The 25,801-nt window shown below is 40.1% G+C and overlaps 1 protein-coding gene and 1 long non-coding RNA gene across 3 annotated transcripts; one reads left to right on the top strand and one right to left on the bottom strand.

The window, feature by feature from the left end:
• Positions 1–2,878: 2,878 nt before the first annotated feature.
• LOC141811155 (uncharacterized) lies at positions 2,879–5,907 on the bottom strand. 2 transcript variants are annotated; one of them, XR_012600152.1, is made up of 6 exons: positions 4,955–5,907; positions 4,296–4,349; positions 4,044–4,205; positions 3,803–3,942; positions 3,624–3,707; positions 2,879–3,461 (listed from the first exon to the last, which is right to left on the bottom strand). It is a non-coding gene; the product is annotated as an uncharacterized LOC141811155 (long non-coding RNA). The 2 variants fall into 2 exon arrangements; XR_012600153.1 differs by having other exon boundaries at positions 3,803–3,939.
• Positions 5,908–8,153: 2,246 nt separating this feature from the next.
• ecpas (Ecm29 proteasome adaptor and scaffold) lies at positions 8,154–25,072 on the top strand. The gene is made up of 49 exons (XM_074689453.1): positions 8,154–8,251; positions 9,014–9,144; positions 9,386–9,502; positions 10,051–10,169; positions 10,818–10,967; positions 11,077–11,254; positions 11,391–11,530; positions 11,720–11,798; positions 11,887–12,006; positions 12,158–12,243; positions 12,333–12,408; positions 12,496–12,545; positions 12,647–12,713; positions 12,882–13,004; positions 13,125–13,228; positions 13,339–13,462; positions 13,558–13,638; positions 13,738–13,951; positions 14,541–14,632; positions 14,802–14,936; positions 15,034–15,205; positions 15,543–15,715; positions 15,862–15,963; positions 16,279–16,402; positions 16,702–16,847; positions 17,014–17,068; positions 17,197–17,311; positions 17,425–17,493; positions 17,613–17,730; positions 17,820–17,987; positions 18,122–18,201; positions 18,466–18,571; positions 18,681–18,728; positions 18,827–18,945; positions 19,506–19,656; positions 19,755–19,820; positions 19,996–20,085; positions 20,227–20,293; positions 20,380–20,471; positions 20,576–20,642; positions 20,725–20,922; positions 21,069–21,280; positions 21,363–21,406; positions 21,492–21,684; positions 21,784–21,940; positions 22,703–22,808; positions 22,925–23,013; positions 23,105–23,176; positions 24,164–25,072. The coding sequence occupies exons 1-49, from the start codon at positions 8,230–8,232 to the stop codon at positions 24,301–24,303; spliced, it is 5,547 nt and encodes a 1,848-aa protein (XP_074545554.1). The 5' UTR covers positions 8,154–8,229; the 3' UTR covers positions 24,304–25,072.
• Positions 25,073–25,801: the final 729 nt, after the last annotated feature.

Below are 25,801 nucleotides of genomic sequence, written 5' to 3'. Positions count from 1 at the left end.
AATGAAAAAACAAGATCCTCCCTAAATTTTACTCCAATTATTTAGAATACTCAAAAAAATAACTGAATGGTAATAGAGGGACTTATCCCTAAGAGGTAGAGTTTTAATAACTAAAGCAGAAGAAATCTCTTGACTAATTTATGCTGCCATCTCACGACATTTAGATAATGACATTAGTAAAGCTGTTGATCAGATGCTCTTTAATTTAATATTAAAAAACCGTACCCATTACATTAGAAAAAGTATCATCATGAATAATTATGAGTCTGGAGGGCCTAACTTTCTGATTTAAAAACTTTTAACAACATTCAAAATTGATTTGGCAAAAAATTTATAGAAAATCCCACCTCAATGTGGAATTTTATACCCCATCATGTTTTCTCTCATTTTGGAGGCCTTCATTTTATCCTGTTTTGTAATTATAACATAGAAAAACTCCCAGTCAAACTATCTGTATTTCGTAAACAGGTCCTCCTTGCCTGGCCCCTCATCTATAAGAACAACTTTTTACCTCATAGTTATATTATTTGGAACAATAGAGCAATCCTAATTAAAAATAAGTCCCTTTTTTAAACCTGGTTTCAGAACTGGATTTTGCTGGTGAATCAGCTGCTTAATGAGGAGGGAGCATTACTTTCTTGCAGAGATTTTTTTATTGCAGCACAACTTCCAAGTGACTCCAGAAGAATTTTAAATAGTCACCAATACAATTCCATCAGGCACATTAATGTTTTTTAAAAATAGTTGTACATCTACAACTCCTTTAAATAAAGCTTTTGGAAAAACAAAACAAAACAAAACAAAAACCTGGAATCCCAAACCCAGAAGTAAACAGAAAGATGAGTCAGCATGAATTTTCCCTAGTGCACGATTAATTGCTAACTCCAATAATTTAAACTGCATCAACAATAGGCCTATATGAGGCAAGCAAATATTAAAAATAAAAACCTGTAAGATATAATACCATCTGTTTGTTTTTGTATAAAAATGAAGTTATTACTTTTTTAACAAATTAGCATGTCTATAGACTTATTTTGAAGATGGAAGTTCATGCACACACACTCACACACACACACACTCACTCACACACACACACACACACACACACACACACACACACACACACACACACACACACACACACACACACACACACACACACACAAACTGAGTGCAACACAGATGCTGCACTCAGTTTGTTGAGTGTCTACTTAGAGCTGACTCTGAAAGTACGACAAACCCCAAACACACCAAGCCAAAAAAAAAATTAAAGAGCCATTTTCACAGCAGAAATAAACATGTTTACAAACGATCAAAAAAAAAAAATGTTTCACGTCCGAACCAAAATTATTTCTTTAATGACAAATGCGGATTTTTCTCAAACTTGGCATTTAAGAAAATAATAACAAGGTCACCCAATTACCCCCCTCCACCCACCTACCCACACACACGTGCGCGCGCGCGCGCACACACACACACAAAATAAAATAACAGAATAACAGACAATAATACTTTGTTTGCTATCTACCTGAGTTGGACTTCCGCCGGATCCGTCATGTATTCTTGCTGTCCGTCATTCATTTTCGCCATGAGCTGTTTCCGTGTAGTCTGGATGTGGAGATTTTTCCAAATGACTTTCTGTAATAGTAATTATTTTCATTCGAATCAGATTATTTTTGCCACGAGTTGCCATAGAACTCTGGTTCGCGCGACGCTTGATCCACTGACGTTTTGCGTGAAAATTACCTGGAAATAACTGTGGCAGCAGTTCAGCCAAATTGAATAGCAGAGGGGAATTATTTTAACTTTTTGTCATTGGGCCAAGGTTGGCACATCGTGTTATGACCCGCAACAGGGTCCAGCGTGGATTCGGCTGCCAGAGCAAAGCAGTTGAATCCGAGGGAATCCCCTTTGACACGCAGACCTGACATGTTTCTGCTCAAGAGTTATCCACGGTGTCTAGTATACCAGCAGTTGTCCAGAGGCCTATATCACGAAGCAGGATTAGTGTCTTAGCGAGATAACTTCAGGGTTAACTCTCGATTACCGATAGCACGAAGCCAGTTCCTGTTTTATCAGAGTAGATCACCATGGTGACCTACTCTGAACGGGTATCCTCCTCTGGAGCAGGATAAATTGGAGGTTTAATCTGATCCTACACAAAAGCCCCTCCCACTACCTGCGTGAAGTTGGCCCCCCACCCAACGCAAAACTCGATAAAAATAGTCTCAATCGTTTGTGCTACGTTAGTGCTGGTTTGTGCAGAAAAAAATATCGTTTGTGCTGCTTTAGTTGTTAAGATATTAAAAGATATTATTGTACAATGGGACTCAATGGAGAGTGGCACGGCGATCCTTAACAGGGCTGTGCTTTGAATGATCTTAATAATATTTTTTAATATCTTAAAAGCTAAAGCAGGGGGGGGGGGGCGTCATCCCCTAATAATAAACTTGTTAGCCTATATCTTAAAAACCAAAGCAGCACAAACGATAATTTTTTTTGCACAAACCAGCACTTACGTAGCACAAATGATTGAGACTATTTTTGTTCAGTTACAACTATGTCGGGGGGCTGAGTGAACTTAGAATGACCTTAATAATATTTTTTTAATAACTTAAAAACTAAAGCAGCACAAACGATATTTTTTTTCTGCACAAACCAGCACTAACGTAGCACAAACGATTGAGACTATTTTTATCGAGTTTTGCGTTTGGTGGGGGGCCAACTTCAGGCAGGTATCCTACGTAGGTGTGAGTTACCGCTGATAAGTTGACCGCGCTTCGTGATATAGGCCTCAGGTCCCAGCCGCCATAAGGATATTGCCCTCTTGAAAACTCTCAATAAAGAAAAACCTCCCATTCTCTAGAGATACCCCTACTAACAATTTTTGGTTCCCAGAATGTTCTAGGAACAAAAGCTCTGACGTTCCCGGAAGAGTGCCTTTTGGTTTGATTTCAGGTTGTCCATACGTTCCCATGGAAAGTTTGCGTTACGTTCTCTAAACGTTCTGTGTCGGTGAGATGTTTGGTTCCCCCAACGTTTCCCTGACGTTTATTTTTCGTTAAATTGCCATCTCTCAACCTTCCCCTAACCCTTAGGGAATGTTAGTTTTTGGTTATCTTTTGGTTGTATTTTAAAGTCCCCTACAACCTTCAAACCCCCATACTTGTATTCATACCTGTACTATGAACAAGTAGTCAGTATTGGATGAAAATGCAAGTCTAGCAGCACTTTTTATTACAATATAGTGAAATACAAATAACGCAACAAAAAATAATCAGACCAATTACAATGAAAGGCCATGAAAGGATAGAAAAATACAAACAATAACAATAATGTTCTGCAGTTGGGATGTCTTGTCCAGTTGGTGTCTTCATTCCTTCTTAGCTGATAAAAAAATTAAAATGGGAGCAAAAATAGGCATGTCTGGTCAGGTGTGTCCTCATCCCTTTTGAGCTGGCCTTAAAAGAAAAAGACAAGTTAGAGCATTAGTCCACAAAAGCATGACAGATAACCCTAACATCCCTGATTTTGTGATCACCACACGTGGTTTAAAGATTTCTAAATAATTTCATTACTTGTTACATTCACCAGCCGAGACAAATAGAAGGATTCTAATTTACCTTCAGTGGGGGGCGAATGTAAGTGCTTGCCCAGTGACGTCCTCAATTTCTGCCTCTGGCCAATGGAATTCTTGAGACAGGCCGCTAGGGTGGAAGTGAAAATGAAATTGTTCACTTAAACATCATAACTTTGTCAGTCAATTGGTGTAAGATAATGTGAACAATGCATTAACACATGCCTGTTATAATATTGAAGAGAGTCAGATCCAGGAAAGGCTTTTTGGAACTTTTTCACCGCAGCAATACATCAGCAGTATCCACTCAACACAGCACATGGCAGCTGTCCGTTTGCACCTCCCAAAGTTCAGAGGAAGTGCTGCTGAAAAAAACAATCATGCAAGTAAGACGAATATTGAGAGCCTTTATATTCTAATTCTGTAAGATAAATCAGTTCAGATAAGATTATTGGCATGTAATTACCATTTTGTTCTCCCTCTCCTGTTGTGTAAGACTTCGGTCCAGCTTCTCCAGTTCACTCACTGTTCTGCATGGTGAAAGCAACAGGTTTTTCATGCAGAAACAGCCTCAACCACTGCTGTGGTTTTGATCCTCTTCATCAGGCAGGCCATGTGTGCTCCTATACTATAGGGACATTTGGAAGAAGTTCATGTGAATTTTTACACACAATATACTTTCCTATGTGAACAACTTAGGTGTGTGTAAAATACTTACTCTTCTAAATGGTGGCCATGACTGAGAAACATTCCTCTCCATCATGAATCATTACTGAATGAAGAAAAATATAGAAATAAAAAGTTTATTTTAAAATCCCTGGTTCTGAAATTGTATCAAAACTTGGAAATGGAAAACTCTTATACAGCAATAAAAATTACCTAAAAACAAAACATCAAATAACTTGTATTAGATAGGATTTAAATACCTATAGATTGCATAGTAGCACCCACTTTGGGTGTGTTGTTAATGTCTCTCAATAAGTGAGTGTGGCAGCTCTAGACTAACTAAACCGCATTGAACTTTTTTAAGATGAACGTAGAGATAAAGTTTAAACGGACAGTGAGGCTACAACAGGAGCTACAGGCGAAAAAAGGCTTGTGTGTTTGTGTTCATTCCAGCCCACATGCAGCAGTTATTCTGCTGTGGTCTGTTAAAACGCGAGTGTCTATAGATGTAATTAAGAGCCAGGTCACGTTAGCTCTTCTAGTAGAACATAACAAGGATTTACTAAAAGTACAAGTTAAGAACACGTCTCACAGCGGTGGGCTGTAGAGTAACAATACATCAACGGTGACTTCAGGACGTTCCCACCCGAGTTTACAAAGTTCATTTCAACATCTAAGATAGCGCCTAGTGACTTCTGATTAATAAATTACCTTTTTCGCGTAGTTTTCCAGTTAAGAAAGTTAGCATAGACGAAGAAACGTGGCGAAAAAAAGACCGTGTAGTAGGAACCTCTGCTCTCCATTCATTTGCCTCACTCCAAACAAAGAAGCGCGCCACTGAGGTCTTACGACATAGAGAAACAAGGGCTCATGGGAAACGGAGTCTTTATTGCGAAAAAGCAAGAGCATTTGTGGGTTCCTCTCACAACCCCATTAAATAAAAAGTTTTTCTTCTATTGAAAGACAAACACTTACCATGTTGATGACCTACTTGGACAGATGCAGAAACACGTAGATACAACGCATTCATCTGACCCAACTTTTCTCCATTCATCTCCCTCTTCTTCTTGAGAGTCTTTTTGTCCTGTGGCAAATCAGCTGAAAGTTGCAATAGCGCCACCTACTGTACTGGTGTGTGCTTGTGGATCAAGCAGTTGGTCTTAAATCCTTAATGAGAAGTGTTCTGTTTTTCTGTTTTTCTGCTTTTAGCAGTTTTTCCCAATACATACACTTTATTTTATTGCCTTCCTTAAGAGGACTTTGAGGAAACGTATGACAAAGTAGGCACACTGTGCTTACAACAAATATTAAAGAAAGTTTTTATATAGTGCATTTCAGGACATTAAAGCTAAAAACAAATGAAACTAAAAACTAAAAGTAACAAAAATTGGCAAAAACTCTGACAGCATTCATGTGGCAATGTATAAATCATCATTTTGTTAGCACAGTTACTCATCGTTCTCGGTTAACCAAAAAACAACCAAACGACAACCCACCCAATGTTGTGTGAAGGTAGCACTGCAACCACTGGAGAACGTTTCTGTTCTCTTTACGTTAAGGGAACGTAAGGCTTTGTGTGGTTTCAGTGTAACCAAGGAGGAACGTTCTCCGAACATTTGATCTTGGTTTGGTTGTAACTAACCTTTAGACAACCAAAAGCTAACATTCCCTTTACGTTCTGTGTTACTAGGGACAGCGTGTAAAATGTCAAATCACAGGAGAAAATATATTGCCTTGGTTTTTCGGTCCGTACGAGGTTACGACCTACAAAACAATGTATATTGGTATATAGTAGGTAATTAAAACACCAAAACATTGAATTACACAATACATCTGTTTGTTTTAATTTACTTGCGCGAAAAAAAAGAGGCACCCATCTGCAGGGACTGAGCGTCGCCATATCGTCAACACATAGCGGAAAAGGCAAACCGGAAGTTGGTCCTCTTCGTCTATTTTTTTCACTTTTTCAGCTGTACGCATAGGCTGTACAACACCATGCCCTTAGAGCAAATAATACCAGATTTCATTGAAACACAAATTAAATTTCGACGTAACCAGACTTTTGTAGACGTTATGCTGTTGATGTGTATTATGTACGTTTCAAATGAAACGGTAATTCATGTAAGAAACAAAACAGAAAACAAAAATTTAAGCCAGAAATACAACAAAAAATGGTTACGCAACACAACCAGGGGTATAGCGCCATAAACAGGAAAATAAAAACATATTTTGTTTTGGAGGCCCGTTTTGGAGCCCCGAACAAAATCTCGAATATGTCCAACTTTCAGTTTAATGAGAGCACCGTAGCGCCAAAATAGTAATAGCAACACGAAGAATATTTTAACTTTTCCTTTTCTTGTGTTGTTATGTGTACATTTTTGTGCATCTTTGTTGGGTGATTGCTGTATCTTAGCCCCTGGCTGCAACTATGTGTTTATTGTTAATTGTACTTTGGCAATACTAAAAAAAAGAAGAAAAGGACTCCAAAAACAAAAGAATCTTCAGTACTGTAATAACTTTCACACACGCATTCTTGCATTAAAAAAAACACGAAGAAGACCAACTTCCGGTTTGCCTTTTACGCTATGTGTTGACGATATGGCGACGCTCAGTCCCTGCTGATGGGTGCTCTTGGAGAAAAGTGCAGTGCTCTTGCTCCACCTTCGCTGAATACATACGCGCTCCCGCGGCCAGGGGATACACTTTCTAACGGGGATAAGTACATAGGCACTACACCTATGTCAACGTGCTAATAGGCACGAGCGTGGTGGGGTTATCCACGTACTGCGAGATCTACGAATCAGTAAAGGCGTTGATCACCTGGAACTGAACGCACAATCTTAAGGCATTTTTAGTGTTTTTATTGTGGAGAACATGGTTTCTCCTTGAAACTCGGGCTTATGCCTGATAGTGTTTTTTCCTGCGAAGCACTAAGCATCAGGCATACCAATGTTTTATGTAAAGAAAAAAAACAGATGCATTTCATCCCATTATTACGTTTTTTCCTCTCTGATCTTATGATGTTAACTATGAATTAGTCCTTTTCTAGCCGATAAAATACTCCAGAATCCAAAACTTATTTTCATTTCATTAAAAATACCCGTTCACAGTAAAAAAAAAAAAAAAAAAAGGTTCGTACTCTGAAAGGAGCTGCGAAAATTGTTATTATTCAGAGGAAAAAAATTTTTGAGGAAGGCAGGAAGTATTGCAAGTAAATATAACCTTACTGCAAAAGAATTTAAAAGCTCTCTTGGGTGTAACTGCTTTGTTCTTCTCTGTGAAAATTGATAATAAATGGTGAAAAAATGTGTAACATATATATATATATATATATATATATATATATATATATATATATATATATATATATATATATATATATATATATATAGATAGATAGATAGATAGATAGATAGATAGATAGATAGATAGATAGATAGATAGATAGATAGATATAGTTTATTTGTCCTTCATCTCATCTTTTGTGTATAACCCTTTTGACTCCACTATTCTTCCTCTTTGTTTTGTATTGTTCTGTTCACTTGATTCCCAAACTAGGCTATGTTCGGATGTGCAAATAGACTAAAGAATAATATAACCAAAAGTTAAAAGTGAGCCCTGGATGTACACCTGACATGTATGTTATACAATACTCCCCTTACGTCACATAAATGTATTACATTTTATGTATTAAGACATTCTGAACATATAGTAATTGCAAGGCAAAATCAGCTCTCAGACATTGTTGCACATACTCCATACTGGCAACAAAGAATATTCATTAATTTATATTAATATATTGCAACACTCTAGCCGTTTATTATAAATATGAGCTGCTTAAACTCTCGGTATATGCGTGTTAAAATAAAAGCAGTAGTTATATTAGTGACACTGACGCTTGATGCAATGAGGCAGCTGCTGAGGAGTGGCAATGCGTGCAGTGACACTTGGTGAACTGGGAGGGTCGCTGATGTCTGTCTGCAAACATGGCTGCCCAGGATGAACTCAGTAAGTTTTCTCTCTCCGTTATTTGTGATGAATATCTGTAAAAATGTCACTCATATACCTGTGAGATGCAAACCAAGCAACAGACCTGCTTCGCTGTAACGACTGATGATTTTTGTCTAAGTTAAATTTACTGTAGTTTTGGTTATAAGCTGGTAGAAATGATAGCTAGCTACTCTGCTAGCTAGAATGCTATCGTCAGAAGGCCGTTTGCCCAGTCATGGTCAAAATGTAACTATCACGCAGACTATTCATGTTTTTTAATGACCAAACTTTCAAGTTTCAGATTCATGCACGAATCCTCCAGGATTTGTCCCACGGGAGGTCACTGGTGTGTGCAGTCAGTGTTACCACATAGAAATGATATAATATGAGGATACTGTGTCATTTGTTGTAGCTAGCTGCTTGGTGAGCCATGCCGATAGAAAGAAGGCGGGGTTGGGTGATAGCTGCACCAATACAGCAGCTGACAGGACGAGATTATTAGCCAAAATGAAGCAACTCAAACCTGTGACTGTCCCTCAAGTTCCCCTTATGAAACTTGTGATTTTTACTCCCCCTCGGTGAAGCTAAAGGTCGAGCATACTGCTTCTGCCTTCACCCCAACAAAGAAATACTGTGTGATGAATTACTGCAGAAGTGTAACTTCACGATTGCTGTATAAGTGTGTATTCTTAGGGTGTGGCATGTATGTAGAAGAAAACGAAAGAGATGCAGAGAATGAAAGATTAGGGCTGATTAAAATGTTAAATGTTTATTTTACAGATCAGCTGGAACGTGTTTTCCTCCGGCTGGGCCATGCAGAAACAGATGATCAGCTACAGGATATTATCTCCAAGTTTCTCCCCCCCGTGCTCCTCAAACTCTCCAGTGTTCAGGAGGGTGTGAGAAAGAAAGTAAGAATGCTTTTCTTTTTCTCTGTGTCTTGAAGACTTGAAGTTAGCCTGGAGCCTGTGGGTCTAACATCTCTTTATAACAATGTGTATCTTTACAGTCTCAGGTTTCAGAACCTACCCTTCAGGCATCAGCTACTTCTTTATTTAACCTCTAATAAACCCAAAACGTCATTGGCTGCTTTGTTTTTTGCTTCATACATAAACGAAATAACTGAAAATCTGTCTGTGACTTCTCTGAAAGGTAATGGAGTTGTTGGTACACCTCAACAAGAGGATAAAGAGCAGACCCAAAATTCAGCTCCCAGTTGAAACTTTGCTGGTGCAGTACCAGGATCCTGCTGCTGCCTCCTTTGTCACGGTAAGGAAATCATAAAACATGCCAAAACTGTGATTAACACTCATAGTATCAGAAAGTGAAGACATCATCTTCAAAATGTAACTGGCAAGATTATGAATGGGGCAGTCACATTGATAGTGATGGGATAAAGGTCCCTGCTCTTGCTACCACTATGATTGAAAGTACAGTTAGTTATACCCTATACAGTTACACCACTGCACTTCTGAATGGCACATTCAGTTTGAAAAACTCCTAGAACGCAAGTAAAAAGGTTATACAATCTCTGTGTTTAATACAATTTATATACCATTACTACAAGTTTAAGACACTACTGAAGCTGAGCATACAGGGGCTGCTAATAAGACCAATGTTAGCAGGCAACTTCATTACAAAAGCTGGCATTTCACTGTTGTGGGGTGTGTGAATCACCACAGAAGTAAACTACGGCACTTACTGCTACTAAATGCGTGACAACTGATCCCAGGCCAGTCAGTGTTATGTCTTAGCACAGGGTTGGAAGAAGTGATAAGAGTGATAAAATTTGTGAACGTTTTGTCTGTATTTACCAGAATTTCACCATCATTTACATCAAAATGGGCTACCCACGTCTGGAAGTAGGAAAACAGTGTGAGTTGGCCCCCACCCTTCTCACTGCCATGGAAGGCAAGCCACAGCCTCAGCAGGACAGGTGAGGGCAGACACATTGACACATGCTTTTATCCACAAGTTACTGTTAAATGATGCTAGATTGGAAGGATAATTTACCTGGAAATTTATAAAAAGGAATGACCTCATTAGAGGTGTCCCAGTCCGATATTAATATCGGATATAGGTCCGATATTAGCAAATAAACAAATATCGGTATCATATCGGGAATGCATCTAAAATCTCCGATATAAGCAGTCCATTCCAGACTCTGCTCCTGCTGTTTTTATTTGATTTATTTAGGTTGTTTTCTGAGTCTTCTAATTTATCCTTTATTTTATTCAATTACTAGTATTTTTTATGTTTAATGTTAAAATTTCTGTTACCCATTGGTTAATAATAAATGGGTCAGTTTTTCCTCATACTTACTGTTGCTGACTACTGTTCTTTGTTTGAATAATCTCACTTAATCAAGCCTTTTCTAACATGACTGACATACTACAAAATAAGTAATAAAAGTATGCATGTTCAATGCTGATATCGTATCGGATTAATATCGGTATCGACCAATACTCAATGCTGCAATATTGGTATCGTATCGGAAGTGAAAATGTAATATCGGGATATTCCTAGACCTTATTTATTCCTTCCTCAGCAGCATTTAACTACCTTCTTCTGTCTTTTCTCTTAGCCTAATGCACCTGCTGATTCCAACTCTTTACCATATGAAGTATCCTACAGACACTTCTAAAGTTGCTTGTCCATTTAACTTAACTGAGAGGCCAAAGACTGTGCAGCTGCTGCTGGAGTTCATGTTAGATGTTTTACTTATGCCTTATGGGTGAGTTCCCTCTTTGTATCCAGTTTGATGATTGTCCAAATGTTTCAGTGTAATTTTCTTAGTTGTCAGATCTATTAAACCATTAATGCTTTTACTTCTCTTTCTTCAGGTTTGTGCTAAATGAATCCCCAACTCGCCCTGCTCCCTCCTCCTCGCAAGGAGGTTCAGCTGATGGAGCAGTGGGTGCAGGGGGCCAGGGTCTCCCCCAGCCACCCCCAGGGATGAGTGTCTATGCTGCCAAGAGGGTGATTGGAGAAGCCCAGTGGAGTGCTGAGCAGTTGGAGCAGGTAAAGTTGCAGAATACGGAGGAAGGGTTCCGGTTAAATGTCTTTCAGCTTGTACTTCTTGGACAGAGCTGGCCTTTTACCTCAGTGCAGAAACTGTTTTCTGCTATATTGAATTATTTGGATTTGGTTTCCACAGTGCAAGCTGGGCATAGTGAAGTTCATAGAGGCCAGGCAGGTCCCAGAGGTGGAGACAGTGGTGCACCTGGTGGTGGCATCAAGTGACACAAGACACAGTGTAGCAACAGCTGCAGATCTGGAGCTGAGGAGCAAACAGAGGTGTGTGGGGTGGTTATCACACATGGTTTAAATTTGCATTGCAGATTATTGTCCACGAAGTGAATTAACCTGGAGCTCTGTTAACTACACAGTCATTTAACACACATTACTCCCTACACCAGAAGAGGTGTGAGATATGAAGTCAGCCATACCTGAAGCATTTCTTCATATTTCTGTATTCTCTTTCAGCATCATTGACTGGAACAATCCTCTAATCATAAATAAGATGTACAAGGTGTATCTGGGGGATGTTCCTCTTAAAACAAAGGTTTGTAAACTCAACATTTATTTCAAACGGTGGTTGTCTATTTTTAAATTTTAAGAAAGTAATGCTAAAATTGTTGCATTTGCACTAGGGGAGCAACATGAAACAAGAGCTGAAGCACGAGCCTGTCAGCACAAGAGTCAAACTAAAAATCCTGCCACATCTTTTACGGTCCCGCCTTGCTGCTGAATGCTTTCCAGCCAACATCCAGGTAGGATTTTTTTCATGCTTTTAGGCAAAATTTTAAAAGCTCAAACTTGCTTTTTGCAAGAACATTTGAAAATAGGTCTTGTAACAAGCAAGATCATTTTCAAAGTGACGCTCATCTTATGGTAGTGTAACTACTTTTCATTTCTTCACAGGTTGTGTATGACGGTCTGTTTGGAGCTAGCACCAACAACAAACTGTTGTCCCTTACCTTGCAGTTTGTCCACCACATCTGCATGGTGTAAGAACAGCACCTTTTTCCCTTTCTTTACGATACATCCAGTGAGTATTGGAACATTGGAATAAAAAGCACACTGGTTTGTTTTTCAGATGTCCTGATTCAAATAAACCTTTGGGACTAATGCTCCTGAATGGTCTTACAAAGCTCATCAATGAATACAAAGAGGTAACACCACCCAAGTGTCTCTTGTTAAACTACAGTATAATAAATTTGATTTGATTTTAACCTGCCTAACAATGTTTGTCTTCCCAGGATCCTAAATTACTCTGTGTTGCCTACTCTGCTGTGGGAAAACTGTCGAGGTATAATTTCTTCTTTTTTCCATTTTCAACATTTTGAGGGTTTTTTTTTTTTTTTTTTTTTTTGAGTATTGCATTATTAACGGTCCTTTTCCCCCCTCTAGCCGCATGCCTCAGCTCTTCACAAAGGATATTGCACTCGTGCAGCAGTTCTTTGAGTCCATGTGCAAAGTAGGTGAAAGATCTTGACAGTATATGTAATAAAGCCTTAGCAGCAAACTATGATTGAGTGAAAACAGAATTAGCAATGATATTTCATTGAATGATTATTTCCTTAAGCCATTCTATAGTGAGCAAAGAGGTGACTTAGAGACTGATAACATCACATATCTTCCTCAGGAGGAGCCTGATGTCCGCCTTGCCATCCAGGAGGCTTTGTCCATGATGGTTGGAGCTTATGCCAACCTGCAGGGGGCACTGCTGAACCTGATGGAGGCTCTGGTGGCTGCTTACATTGTAAAGGTGAGTGTACACAGACAACATATATTTTTGTTTTTAAAAGGAACTGACATATCACCTGACCATTTTACTTACCCAGTGTGAGGCAAATTAATCATTCTTGACTGGTCTTCATTTTGGTAGCCAGAGGTGCAAGTTCGCCAGGTGGCCATGAAGTTTGCCAGCACAGTATTTGCTCCCGATCATGTGCCATCAAGATACCTGCTGCTTCTGGCAGCTGGAGATCCGTAAGTCTCACAACACAGCAGATTAAACAGTGCTGAAGACAAAACAAATGGGTCACTCAAAAAATTAATGGTTTGGAGATGCTGAAATAAGCTGGAATTCTGTTTTGTAGGAGAGAGGAGGTGTCTGGGGAAGCTCAGAGGGTGCTGAGAGCTTTACCAGCTAAGAGCTCAGAGAAGGAGGGGCCAAAGCGAATGCCCTCTTTTCCTGATATGGTGGCCTATGTCCAGGAGAAGGTGAGGCAGTAGAAGCAACTGCATCATCTACATCACATGGATATTTCTGCTATGACACATTTTGAACCCTGTTTTTTTTATCATTTCATATCTAGGCAGCTCAGAGGATCAAGACTCCTGCTAAATATATTGTTGGAACCTCCACTATCCCTTTCAACCCATCTGCATTTGCAGAGGTAGATGTCAAATACAACATAGAGTTTTCAAATGCAGTTTTCTTTTCCAGAGGAGAAAGATTGTTTGCTGCAGACACTATATTTTTTTTGTTCTCTCAGATCCTGCTCTACCTGCGGATGTGTTTAGCTCACAGTGCAGGAGCCACCCCGATGTCCACGCGCTTGGCAGACATGCAGGACGATGCACCAGCCATCGGGCGCTACATCCAAACACTTCTGTCCTCTGATCAACCTGCAGTGTCAAAGGGCTCTGAGGCTAATCCTGTTCATGCTTACATGGATCTGCTGCAGCAGCTGCTGTCCGCTGTAGGGGGTGAGTGAACTGCTTTCTCATCAGGGTGTGTTAAACCTCTGGAACAAGTTTGCTTTCAGTTGTTACCGGAAGAAATTTTTAGCACTGAGGAGCGTTTTAAGTGTCACACATGAATTTATTGTTACGTTGAATTTCAAATTTCCACCATTATTGCGTCCTTTTGCTTCAACTTTGAACCTGAAACAGCACAACAACCACAGCACAATAATTGTGTCCAAGTGTATGATTAGACGTTCTGTTTTGGGTGTTGCACAAGCACTAGAAGCCTGGCTTGTGAGCATACACTGAGAGTGCCACATGCATGCGTACATCCCATTTAAGTAAGAAGAAACAGCACTGTTCTGCCCTACCTGCTCTGATGCCACAAATTGCCTTCACCTCTCTTATATTCTACTCCTGTTACTACCCCTGAGGGAAGCAAGCAAAGAGTTCTCCACAGGCACAGTTCAGTGTGGTGTATTGAAAAGCTTTGGTTTTATTGTGTTATTAAATTTGTTATAAAAATTCCCAGTAAGTTGTAATGCTTTTACATTCTTCAAATAGGTCTGGTAATGTACTTTAATGGAATATACTTTTGGTCTCTAAACAGGAATCCCAGTTATGTACTGCCTACTGGAAGTGGTCTCTGTGTGCCCAGAAAAACTGGCTCCAAGATTTATTGAAAAAATTGACTGGATTAAAGTGAGTATTCTTGCTTATTTATATCCAGGGTGGAGACAAATCGACACTCATTCCACGTTTCCTCTATTGATACTGGAGAAAATATCAGTAGTCTTACAAAGCTGTGTCCAATTCATATTCTACAACTCTGAAGACATTCAGCTGTTATAACAGATGTTTCCTTCTGCAGAGTCTGATGAACACAAATAAGGAGGACATGCGTGAGCTTGCAGCACAGCTGTATGCTTTGGTGGTTTCCACCATGACTGGCAATGAGTTGCAGATGGCAGTGCAGAACTTGGTCAAAATCACAAAAGACAACCATGTAAGCCCCTTTTTCTCTGGACAACAGCATTTTTTAATATTGATTTACACCTGGGTGATTCATTTTCACATGTTTATTGTTTTTTGTTGAACCATAGAGTCCTGAAACGCAGCATGGTGCCATCTTGGCTCTGGGCTACATGGTGGGAAGGTACATGAGCAGGAGGAAAACAGTCACCTCGAGTGACGCTGTGCACAACATGGGGCAGCAAATGAGCATCACCCCCAAAGAAGATGATGAACTTGTTGCAATGGCCACCAAAACAATTGGTATGTCATTATTTTCAGAAGGTTTTGTCGTGTTTAGAGAAGGTTTCTTTTCCTTCACGTGAGAAAACCTCTGTATTATTTGCAACAAAACTTACTTTTGGAGCACAGGTGGCCTAGCAGTCTAGATCATGCCCCATGAGGTTTGATCTCAAGTGGCTTGCTAAAGCTAGAATCCAGTCCGTGGCTTTTTTCTCGCATGTCATTCCCTACTCTGACCCTGTTCCTGGTCTGTCCACTGGCGTACTCTCTCTAATCAAAGGCATAAAATAACCTGTACTTTCAATTAATGTTGGTTAATTTCATTGGTTAATCTCCCTGTGTTTGTGTTACCACACAGGTTCCTTCTTGGACAGCAGTACTGCACTGCTAGCTATAGCAGCGTGCACAGCTCTGGGAGAAATTGGGCGAAATGGCCCTTTGCTGATTCCTGCAGAAGGTGAGGGCTTCACCAAACTGTCGACTGTAGAAAACTTGCTGACTCGGATCCCCTCTGGCAAGGAAAGCACAAAGGTAACACCAATGGGTAGCTGCTGTCTAATTTTCAGTGACATGAGCACCATTGCTAAACTCTTTGCATACTGCATTTTTTCTGAGTTGCAGCTCAACGTTTTTTGATACATTTCATCTTGTTCATATTTGTTCATGTTTGTGTTCAGATGAAGGAAAGATCAATTCAGACTTTGGGTTACCTCCCTGTGGGAGATGGAGATTTCCCTCACCAGAAGAAGCTGCTGCAGGGTCTAATGGACTTTGTAGAGGTATGGAAGAGGGTCTAAATATCAGTAGCTCTGGCGGTATGTCAATGACAACACATTTAAGGACTGACAGCTTATTTAAACACTAGCAGTCCGATATTAAATCAGGATTTTATCACCTAAATCAGAAAATAAAACTTTGTTTATTTTATGGTATGTTCTTATGAATATGATAAGACATGAGGATTAAACTTTCAAGATGAGCAGAAGTGGGAGGCTGTTACATATATGACTGAATGATGCTTTTTAATTAGCAATGTCTGCCTGTGTGGCTGTCAGATATTTATTTTGTTGTTTTGCTTTTAATCTGCTACAAAGGCTAAGCAGGTGGAGCTGCAGTTTACAGTTGGAGAGTCTATAACCAGTGCTGCAGTAGGCACTAGCTCTGGAGCCGCCAGAGATCCATGGACCTGCACAGAGGACCAGTACACCCCACCACCCAGTAAGTACAGTCAACTATAGGTGTTGAATTTCAATCAGAATAGTTGTGTAAAGGTTGTACATTCTTAAGTTATACAAACACGGTTTATAATAAGCCTTGAACTAGTAATATATAATTGTTTGGTTTACACCCTCTTGCCCCAGACTTCATTGTATCTGACAACCAGCATTACCAATTGTACTTTGGCTGAGAAGTTAAATCTGTGTTTAAAAGTCTACCTGTTTCTCCTAAAATCCTGTGCCTCCTCCAAAATGTAATGTCACCCAACAACACTAACACCCTCTTCCTCACCCTTTCAGATGTGAAAAACAATGATGTGGTTCCGTGGGTCCTTGACTGCATCCTGTCCAAGTATATACCCAGCCAGAACCCTCATGCCCGACAGGCAGCCTGCATATGGCTGCTTTCCCTGGTAAAGAAGCTCAGCCAACACAAGGAAATCACAGTGAGTGTGTTATGTAACTGCAAATGCATACCTCCTGAAACAAGAGGTAGAAAAAGGTTCAATTAGACATTCGACCAATAGACATCAGTACTTTATGGTTTTCTTTGGCCAAATCCCCTTTATGTGTGACACAACTCATTTTATATGTGTTCCTTCACTCCAACAGTCCCATTTAAAGGAGATTCAGATTGCCTTCATCTCTGTTCTCTCTGATACTGATGGTAAGAAGACTTCTATGCCAGCTACTGCTCTTCAAAACTACTGGTGAAACTTAACAAAACAAACAGCCCCCCTTTCTTTTGAACAATCTCAAGCCTTTGTTCATCCATCATGCTCTTCTTTCATCTAGTGTTGAGCCAGGATGTAGCCTCTAAAGGTCTGGGTCTTGTGTATGAGATGGGAGGAGAAAGTGACCAGCAGAAACTCGTGTCCACGTTAGTGGAGACATTAATGACAGGGAAACGGTGAGTGGATGGTTTTAGTAAAAGAGGGAGAATAAAACAAGAATGAGGATTGTTGGTTTCTATTGAGAGGAGGAGAAGAATTATTGAAATCTTATTTGTTATGTGTGAAACAGGGTAAAACATGCAGTTTCAGAAGATACAGAGGTGTTTCAAGGAGAAGGTTTGGGAAAAACACCTGATGGGTAAGTCATATATCAGCACTACTTGATCTTCCTCTCACAATATAGAAAGAAATTTTTTTTGAAAAGCTCTAAGTGTGTATTTGTTGTTGTATCTCTCCTACCTTGATGGCCCCATGCAGTCACAGTCTGACCACATACAAGGAACTGTGCTCACTGGCTAGCGACTTGAACCAACCGGATCTGGTGTACAAATTCATGAACCTGGCCAATCATCATGCCATGTGGAACTCACGCAAGGTGCGTAGGCGTAATGAATCATACTCATCGGCTCATTTTTTGAGGTATGTCTTGCGCTTCCCTCCACCTGAATCTCTCCCTCATTACAGGGCGCAGCTTTTGGTTTCCACATGATTGCAGCCAAAGCCGGGGAGCAGCTGGCTCCATTCCTGCCACAACTTGTGCCACGTCTGTACCGCTACCAGTTTGACCCCAACCTGAGCATACGTCAGGCCATGACCAGCATATGGGACGCTTTGGTCACTGACAAAACCCTGGTATAAGTTTAGACTGACCCAACACATACATGCACAAAAAAACAGATCTTTCTTGATGTTATTTTTAGTGCATGTAGACAGAGTACCTTCATCAGAACTAATAACAATTTCTCCTTCTGTTTGATGTGTTTTAGGTTGATAAGTATCTTAAGGAGATCCTGCAGGACGTCATTTCAAACTTGACCAGTAACGCATGGAGAGTGCGTGAGTCCAGGTAATAACTGCAGCTCATCACTTTAATAATTCTTCTTCTTTTTTTTTCAGTTCTTAAAAAACTGAAGAGTATTCAGACTTTTAGTCTTTTGGTATCAGTTCTCTGTTAAAGTCAGAGCTGTCATAACATCAGAGTTGTTCTCAATTTAGTAAACATTGTGAGCTTCATAATTTTGTGAATGTCCAATACTGCCAAGATATCCATCAGTTGTAACTGAGAAACAATGTCACCCCAAGGCCTAAACTGTATTATTATTTTCTTAAGCTGCCTGGCTCTAAATGACTTGATTCGCGGTCGCCAGGCTGATGACCTCATTGATCACCTGGCAGAAATTTGGGAGACACTCTTCAGAGTCCTTGATGACATTAAGGTAAGCAGGAAATAACTGAACAGTGTACTCGAAAGCAAAATTTTGCAGGCACTGAGTTTATTGTAATTTAATCCAACTGTTTTTGTGTGTGTGTGTTTGTGTGTGTCAGGAATCAGTTCGAAAAGCTGCAGACTTAACACTGAAGACGCTCAGTAAGGTAAAGTTATGTGCCACATATTTCCTTGATTGTGTTTTTTTTTTTTATTGTAACATATTATTTTTTACATCCATGTGTCTTTCTGTGTCTCTGTCCAGGTTTGTACTCGTATGTGTGAGTCTACTGGCTCTGCAGCTCAGAGAACTGTGGCGGTACTGCTACCAACCCTGCTGGAGAAAGGCATCGTTAGCAATGTTGCAGAGGTCCGGGCACTAAGGTAACTTTTTCTGTCTGAATGACTGAGCCACTTAAATTCAGTCTGATTCATTTGTTTGGGTTCTGAGTCATTGAACACTTTTTTTGAACCACCAAGAAATATACCGCTGCAGTTCTCGGTCATGATGATGTTCAGCAGGATTGATTTCCATTAAGCTTAACTTTTAGTGATTCCATTAAAGTTTTCGTCTCTGTTCTGGTTATAAAAGTAGTAGCTTTGGAGCCATGGTGCAAAAAAATATATTTTAAAATTTACCATCAAAATACAGCTCAACAACCTTTTTTAAGGGTTAAAAGTTTAAGGGTTAAAAGTCAACATATGTGAAATTTGTCTCAGTGAGGTGTGCGTATAATAAGATTTACACTCCAGGTATAATAAGTGAGTAACGATTATAATAATAATGAAATGATCATGTTGGATAAAATAACAGATGAAATTATAGTGGAGAAGATATGATATGTTCACGTGAGGACAAAGACTTAAGATCAAAGAAAAAAATGAACTGAGCATCATTTACCTCCACTTCATTACCCTAAACAGTCTATTTTCTTCCTTTCCAGCATCCAGACCCTGGTGAAGATCAGTAAGACAGCTGGTGCCAGATTAAAGCCTCATGCTTCCCGTTTGATCCCTGCACTTTTGGAGGCTCTCAGCTCTCTGGAGCCTCAGGTCCTCAACTACCTCAGTCTCAGGGCCACTGAGCAAGAAAAGGTAACTTCTGCTTCACACGCGTTTAACCAAAGTCTCTTAGTTTTAATGTAGATTAAGCTTCACAGCCTCATGAGTTGTCATTCATCATCTTTTGTTAGAGTGCCATGGATGCTGCAAGGCTGATTGCTGCCAAATCCTCTCCCATGATGGAGACTATAAATATGGTGAGAAGAAAAACATCCTTATTTCTAGTTTAAGAGTTAGTTTCTTTGATCATGTGAGATATTACATCATTTTTCCCCCCAAAAATTTTTTTTAAAAAGGTTTCGACTTTGAACTATTGCATGAAATGCCCATGAGCTCTTTTTTTTGTAAAGACATGTTTTGTGCTGTGTTCAGTGTTTGCAGCACCTTGATGTTTCGGTGCTTGGAGAGCTGGTTCCTCGACTCTGTGAGCTGCTCAAGAGTGGGCTAGGCTTGGGCACAAAGGTAGACACATCTCTGTATTGTAGACACTTTGTCTTGGTTTGGCTTTAAATGGAAAGTGCTTGAATGGATTTTTTTCTCTCGAGTGTTTCTGTCATCATATGTGAAGTAATCAGCTGTTTTCTGTATCCTTTCTCGTCTTAGGGTGGCTGTGCCACTGTTATTGTTTCACTAACAGTGCAGTGCCCCCAGGACCTCACCCCATACTCAGGTAATACAAAAACACTCATCTGTCCCTCTGAATGATGCATTCTTTTGTGTGAATGCGCTAATGAAAAGGATGGTTTGTGTTTCCAGGTAAACTGATGAGTGCCCTGCTCAATGGCATCCATGATAGAAGCAGTGTTGTGCAGAAACAATTTGCCTTTGCTTTGGGACACTTAGTCAGGGTAAGCACAGTTTCTTTTCAGCAATCCTTTGACATGAGTTATATCACAGTTTTTTTAGTGACTCAGCAAGCATGGGTTGTTTTTCTTGCTTTTTATTCACCCAGACAGCAAAAGACAGCAGTGTAGAGAAGCTACTACTGAAGCTTAACGGTTGGTACCTGGAGAAGGAAGGTAAGATGGTGGATAAAATTATAGCTTTCCTAAATAACTTCTGTGCTGCACCTCCTGTTCACTCTATCTTTTTTACATCTAGAGCCAGTATACAAGTCATCATGCGCGTTGACTCTTCACGCCATCAGTCACTACAGCCCTGATGTGCTGAAAAGTCATGCAGGAGTGGCTCTTCCCCTGGCCTTCCTGGGTATGCATCAAGCACCTGGTCCTGATGAGGAGAAGGGAGAGGGCCACGACGCCACACTGTTTGCCGAGGTGTGGCAGGAGAATGTCCCAGGTGTGAAAGCTCATTGAGTCTGAGTCATAGATTGCATGTAATGGTGGATGACGGTACAACACCCCAAAAGTGAAGCCAAAATATTTTTTATTTTTGTGTTTGTATCTGCTGCTGTCTTTATTTCGTTTACATTTCTTTCGCCCCAGGAAGCTTCGGAGGCATCAGACTCTACATGACGGAGCTGATTGCGATCACACAGAAGGCGCTGCAGTCCCAGTCCTGGAAGATGAAGGCTCAGGGTGCAACGGCCATGGCAACTGTTGCCAAGGAACAGACAGGCTCATTGGTAGCACCACACCTTGGCATGGTGCTTACAGCGTTAATTCAGGGGCTCTCTGGGCGCACATGGGCCGGCAAGGTAACATCACAGAGAAGCAAAACAAAGTAATCAGAAAGGACAGTTTGAATGACATCATCTGTTTTTTTTTCTTGTTGTTTAGGAGGAGCTGCTGAAGGCAATCGGTTCTGTTGTCTCCAAATGCATGTGAGCTGAACTTCTACACTTGACTACTTTCTCATAAAAAAGAAAACACAACATTTGTTTACTTTTTTTATCTGTTGTCTTTCAGCTTGGAGCTGCAGAAGCCATGCACAGGCCAACCCACCATCTCTGAGGTGCTGGAGGTTGTGTTGAAGGAGTGTCGTAAAGAGAGCCTTGTTTACAAAACGGCAGCTCTGCGCTGTGCAGGAGACGTGCTCCAAAGCAGTCAGGAGGACCGTTTCAGTGATATGGCTGAGATCCTTTTCCCTCTCATCAAAAAGGTTCAACATTTGCTCACTTGTAATCTTAGAGCCCTAGTTGAAGGCATGGCTGTAAGTCAAGAAGCTTTCACTCAATCCGTCTTCTTGTTTTTCCATCAGAGCTGCCCAGAGAGTGGTGCCACATCACCAAGGTCACGGGAGGACGATGACGATGATGATGATAGAGATAGGAAGGAGAAAGAGCTGCAGACAGAGGCTTTGCTCTGTGCATTTGAGAGTCTCGGAAAGGCTTGGCCCAGAAACCGAGAGACTCAAGGTCAGTTAACAGCTGCACAAGCCACTGTTTTGAGGCTGTTGTGTTGAAGGTACATTCATAATATTTTAAACTATTAATCCTGGGTTTTCTCAACACTCCTTCCTCAGTCTTTTACAGCACCGTTTATGTAAAGGATATTCTTCCTCATTCTGTTATCTGGTTTGGGAGCTGAACACTCTGCTAGACTTTTGAGTCACTCCTGTAGTCACTGCTCACGTGGCAGATGAGTCAGGCTCCTTGAATCTTGAACTACAACCCTGTGTGAAATGGTTCTCATGTCTAGCATAAGCACACTTCATCAGATCTAAGATATTAAGACCTTCTCCTTTTTAAAAAAAAGGAGAGCTGGGGTGCTTAAACTGTCTGTGAGCTCACTCAAAGCTTGCTTTGGAGAGGTACAAGTCATCGTTAACAGTAATGTTTTCTGCGGCAGGGACTGAGTATTTGGTATTGTTCTAGTAACAGATTTCCCTTCCCACTCCCCACAATGAGTCATTATAGTCCTCCACTGCTTATTTTTTACTCACAGCTCTATCTTTATTATGTCTTATGCTTATATCATACCAGTTAATTACATAAATTCATGTCTAAATATTACCTCAGGTCAGTGTTTACAAGGTTAGTCTGATTTTGTCAAGACACAAGTACAACTGCCCTAATGTTAATAATCACAGTGATGTGGATCAAGCAGGTGGTTGGGCTGCTGAAAGCTCATTAGTGCCCATTACAAAGTAATACCCTGACCCCTTCATGTCTCTGCAGCTCGTTTCCAGGTGGAGGTGTGCAGTCTGATGTGTGGGAAGCTAAAGCTGAGCACCTGGAAAGTCCAGCTCGCTGTTCTGCAGTCTATGAAAGCATACTTTCAGGGGTAAACTCTCATTTAAGATTAGCCTTGTGTTTATTTCCTAATTGTCCTTTGATTTCACCACATTTATTGACACTTTTATTGAAATATGGTTTATGCGAGCATCATTTTCTCTGTAGGCTATTGCTGCTGGAGAAAGGCAGTGAAGACTGTGAAGCCTTGTCAAAGATCCTCACAGAGACCTGTGCTGCTCTCACATTTCCTTTAGGTAGGAGCTTCACATTCTCAACACTTTGAATCACAGTCCAATTCACGTGCATTTCATTAATTTGCTGGTGTCGTTATGCTTCACTTTCCAGAAAACAAAAGTTACTCATCTGTGAGGACAGAGGCCTTGTCAGTTGTGGATCTGATTGTAAAGAGAACTGGAGGTTTGTCTTTCTTCTGTTTGATTGAGTCAGACTGTGGATCCAGATCAAGAAGTGGGTTTTCTTGCCTGTTTGGATGTGCAACATAATCTTATAGCTGGTGGCATTCAGTCTGATTTTCTGTAAGGAGCTACATTTAGGCCTGGACCACATGTATATGGATATATTCCTAAATGCACATTTTTCTGTGCAGTTTGGCCTCTCAACCACACGAACACAGCGATTTCACCCACATAAACAGAGATTTTTTAAAACGGATAAACAAGCAAAGAAATAAAAAAAAACGGTTGAGTGGATCCGTGTAGCGTTGTTTAATGGAGCTGGTGTTGACGCAATGACGTCAAGCACCTAGCAACAAGTCACTGTAGCAACACTGTAGCACTCTGCTGCTGCATGCAGTATTATTAGATTGTCCCATTGTCATCGCCCCTCGATTTTATTTGTTTTTTGCCATCTCCTTACTCCGTTGACTGCTTCTTCTTCCTGTTTTTGACTGAGCATGCTCATAACCTTCTTCTTCTGTGGTTTTCCCCATTTTGCAAACCTGCCACTTATTGGCCAGGCATGGCATTGCAGGCTGCCGAGGCGGTCGTTTTCAGTTTTGCCTCTTCGTATGGACAGAGATTTTTTTTTTTTAAGCGAGGAAAAAGATATCCAGTTTAAAAATATCCATATATGTGTGGTCCAGGCCTTAATATCACAGTCAAAGTGCAATGCTTTCTTTGTAGCAAGTCTTCCTGTTTCTCCTAACAACCCTCTTGTGCTGTCTGAAAGAATAGTTTCTAAGCTAGCTAATCGAGAGGATGTTGATGCCTAACTCATTTGTTGTTTTAAGTAGAATATTTGGACAATCTTGAAGATATATTCAATTTAACTGAAAAACAATACATTATTATCATGAGAAATTTATAGTTGTATACAGTGATCTATATGTAAAAGTGAGGCAGGATGTTCACATCACTAAAATGTTTTTGTGTTTGATGTTAACAGAAAGCGAGCAGTGGGACTGTGTGTCTGTGAAGAGCCGGGAGCAGCTGCAGCGCTCGCTGTCAATGCTGCAGTCAGACAGCAGACCTGACCTGAGGGATAAAGCCCAGGAGCTGCGCAGACACATCCAGAGCCAACCCTGAGCTCACTCAGACAGACACACACACACACACACACACATGCACAGCTCAACAAAACAGCTTGATACATGTAGTCACCGCCACAAACTCCAACAGTTAAAGCATCTTTTTTTTCTCACACATAAATAAAACCCCTCATACACTCCTCTGTCTGATGTTTCTGACACAGCGATCCATCTTTTACTCAAACCTTTATATGATTTCACTACTCATCCATGTAACATGTTAGCTCTGAAGCTGACTTCAACAAACTGCTTCCCTGAAGCTGTCAGACTAATTTGTGTTTGTTGCTTACAATGCTTGACTTCAAAACACAAGGAGGAATATGATGATGTGTCAAGTTGTATTTGGTTCATTTGAATGGACAGTAAGATAATTATAATAAATACTATATAAACCAGTGTGTTGGGTTTGTGGATGCTGTTTACCTATAACCCCAAAATGGGGACTTTAACTACTGTTATGGGTTTGCTGACTTATTAAATGTCAGAACAGCAGCAGGTTGCTTACTTTGGCTAACATGTTGACAAGTCAACTATTTGAAGTTGCACTATCCAGGGTGTGGACTCTTCCTCACATTTAGTAATGAGTAGTGGTGAAGACGTGAAGCATTGATATATATCACTGTGTGTTCTGTAAACTGTTATTTTTCCTGTTTGCGGGGTGAATGAGCAAGATGACAAGACATTTTTGTGAAGTGATGATAGATGAAATAAAATCCTGCTGTTAATTTGAAAAGTGATGCTATTGTTTGACCTTGTTCCAGATGAAATAAAACTATCAATTTGGACAATTAAATTTCATTGTCTTAATTACACAACAAATGTGAAAATTTAAAGTTAGTTTTAAATCAAAACAAAAAAAGTCATATTCCCCAAGGGCTTGGCTTCACTTCAACTATACGACCACCTGTATTGAAGGGACTCTAACTTAATTTTTTGGCACCTGCATCATCAAATACACAAAGTTGCATGAGATCATTCAAGTTTGGATTTTGTGCATATCAGAATGGCATTTAGTGATCAAAGAGCTTGCTAGAAATCTGAGTGAACATGAACCACAATGAAAATAGTTCTACATGTGACAAATGCTCTGAAATAGTCCCATTTACAAGAGGAAGTGAAGACTTTAGCATTAACCCAAAATGCACTGCAATTGTTGGGAAAAGCAGCTTTGGTTGGTAAAAATACGAGATTAAAACTGCAGTATCTCAGAATTCTTGACAGCCAAATAGCTTGCATTAGATTACTAGATAGATGATAGATAGATAGATCTTTAGTGCTCTTAGCTGTAAAGTTGTTTCCATGGTCTGCAGAGGAAAAATACACACACACACACACAGATATATATATATATATATATATATATATATATATATATATATATATATATATATATATATATATGTACCAAACAAATTACCCCCATATCCATACACCAGTGAAGACACATGCTCATGCAAACGCAACACAACAGTTTCTCAGATTCTACATTTCAAGGT

Source organism: Halichoeres trimaculatus, unplaced genomic scaffold (genome assembly GCF_033239565.1).
Source record: "Halichoeres trimaculatus isolate MK-OKI-2021-1 unplaced genomic scaffold, fHalTri1.1 fHalTri1_scaffold_2, whole genome shotgun sequence".
Taxonomy (NCBI): domain Eukaryota; kingdom Metazoa; phylum Chordata; class Actinopteri; order Labriformes; family Labridae; genus Halichoeres; species Halichoeres trimaculatus.
Note: the sequence above shows the minus strand (reverse complement) of the source record. Positions and strands in the feature narration are given on the sequence as shown.

Coding starts and splice junctions, on each gene's coding strand:
- ecpas (XM_074689453.1), top strand. CDS start 8,230: ATGGCTGCCCAGGATGAACTCA. Junction 18,202..18,465: donor TGGAGAGTGCGTGAGTCCAG/GTAATAACTGCA, acceptor TATTTTCTTAAG/CTGCCTGGCTCTAAATGACT. Junction 23,177..24,163: donor GATTGTAAAGAGAACTGGAG/GTTTGTCTTTCT, acceptor TGATGTTAACAG/AAAGCGAGCAGTGGGACTGT.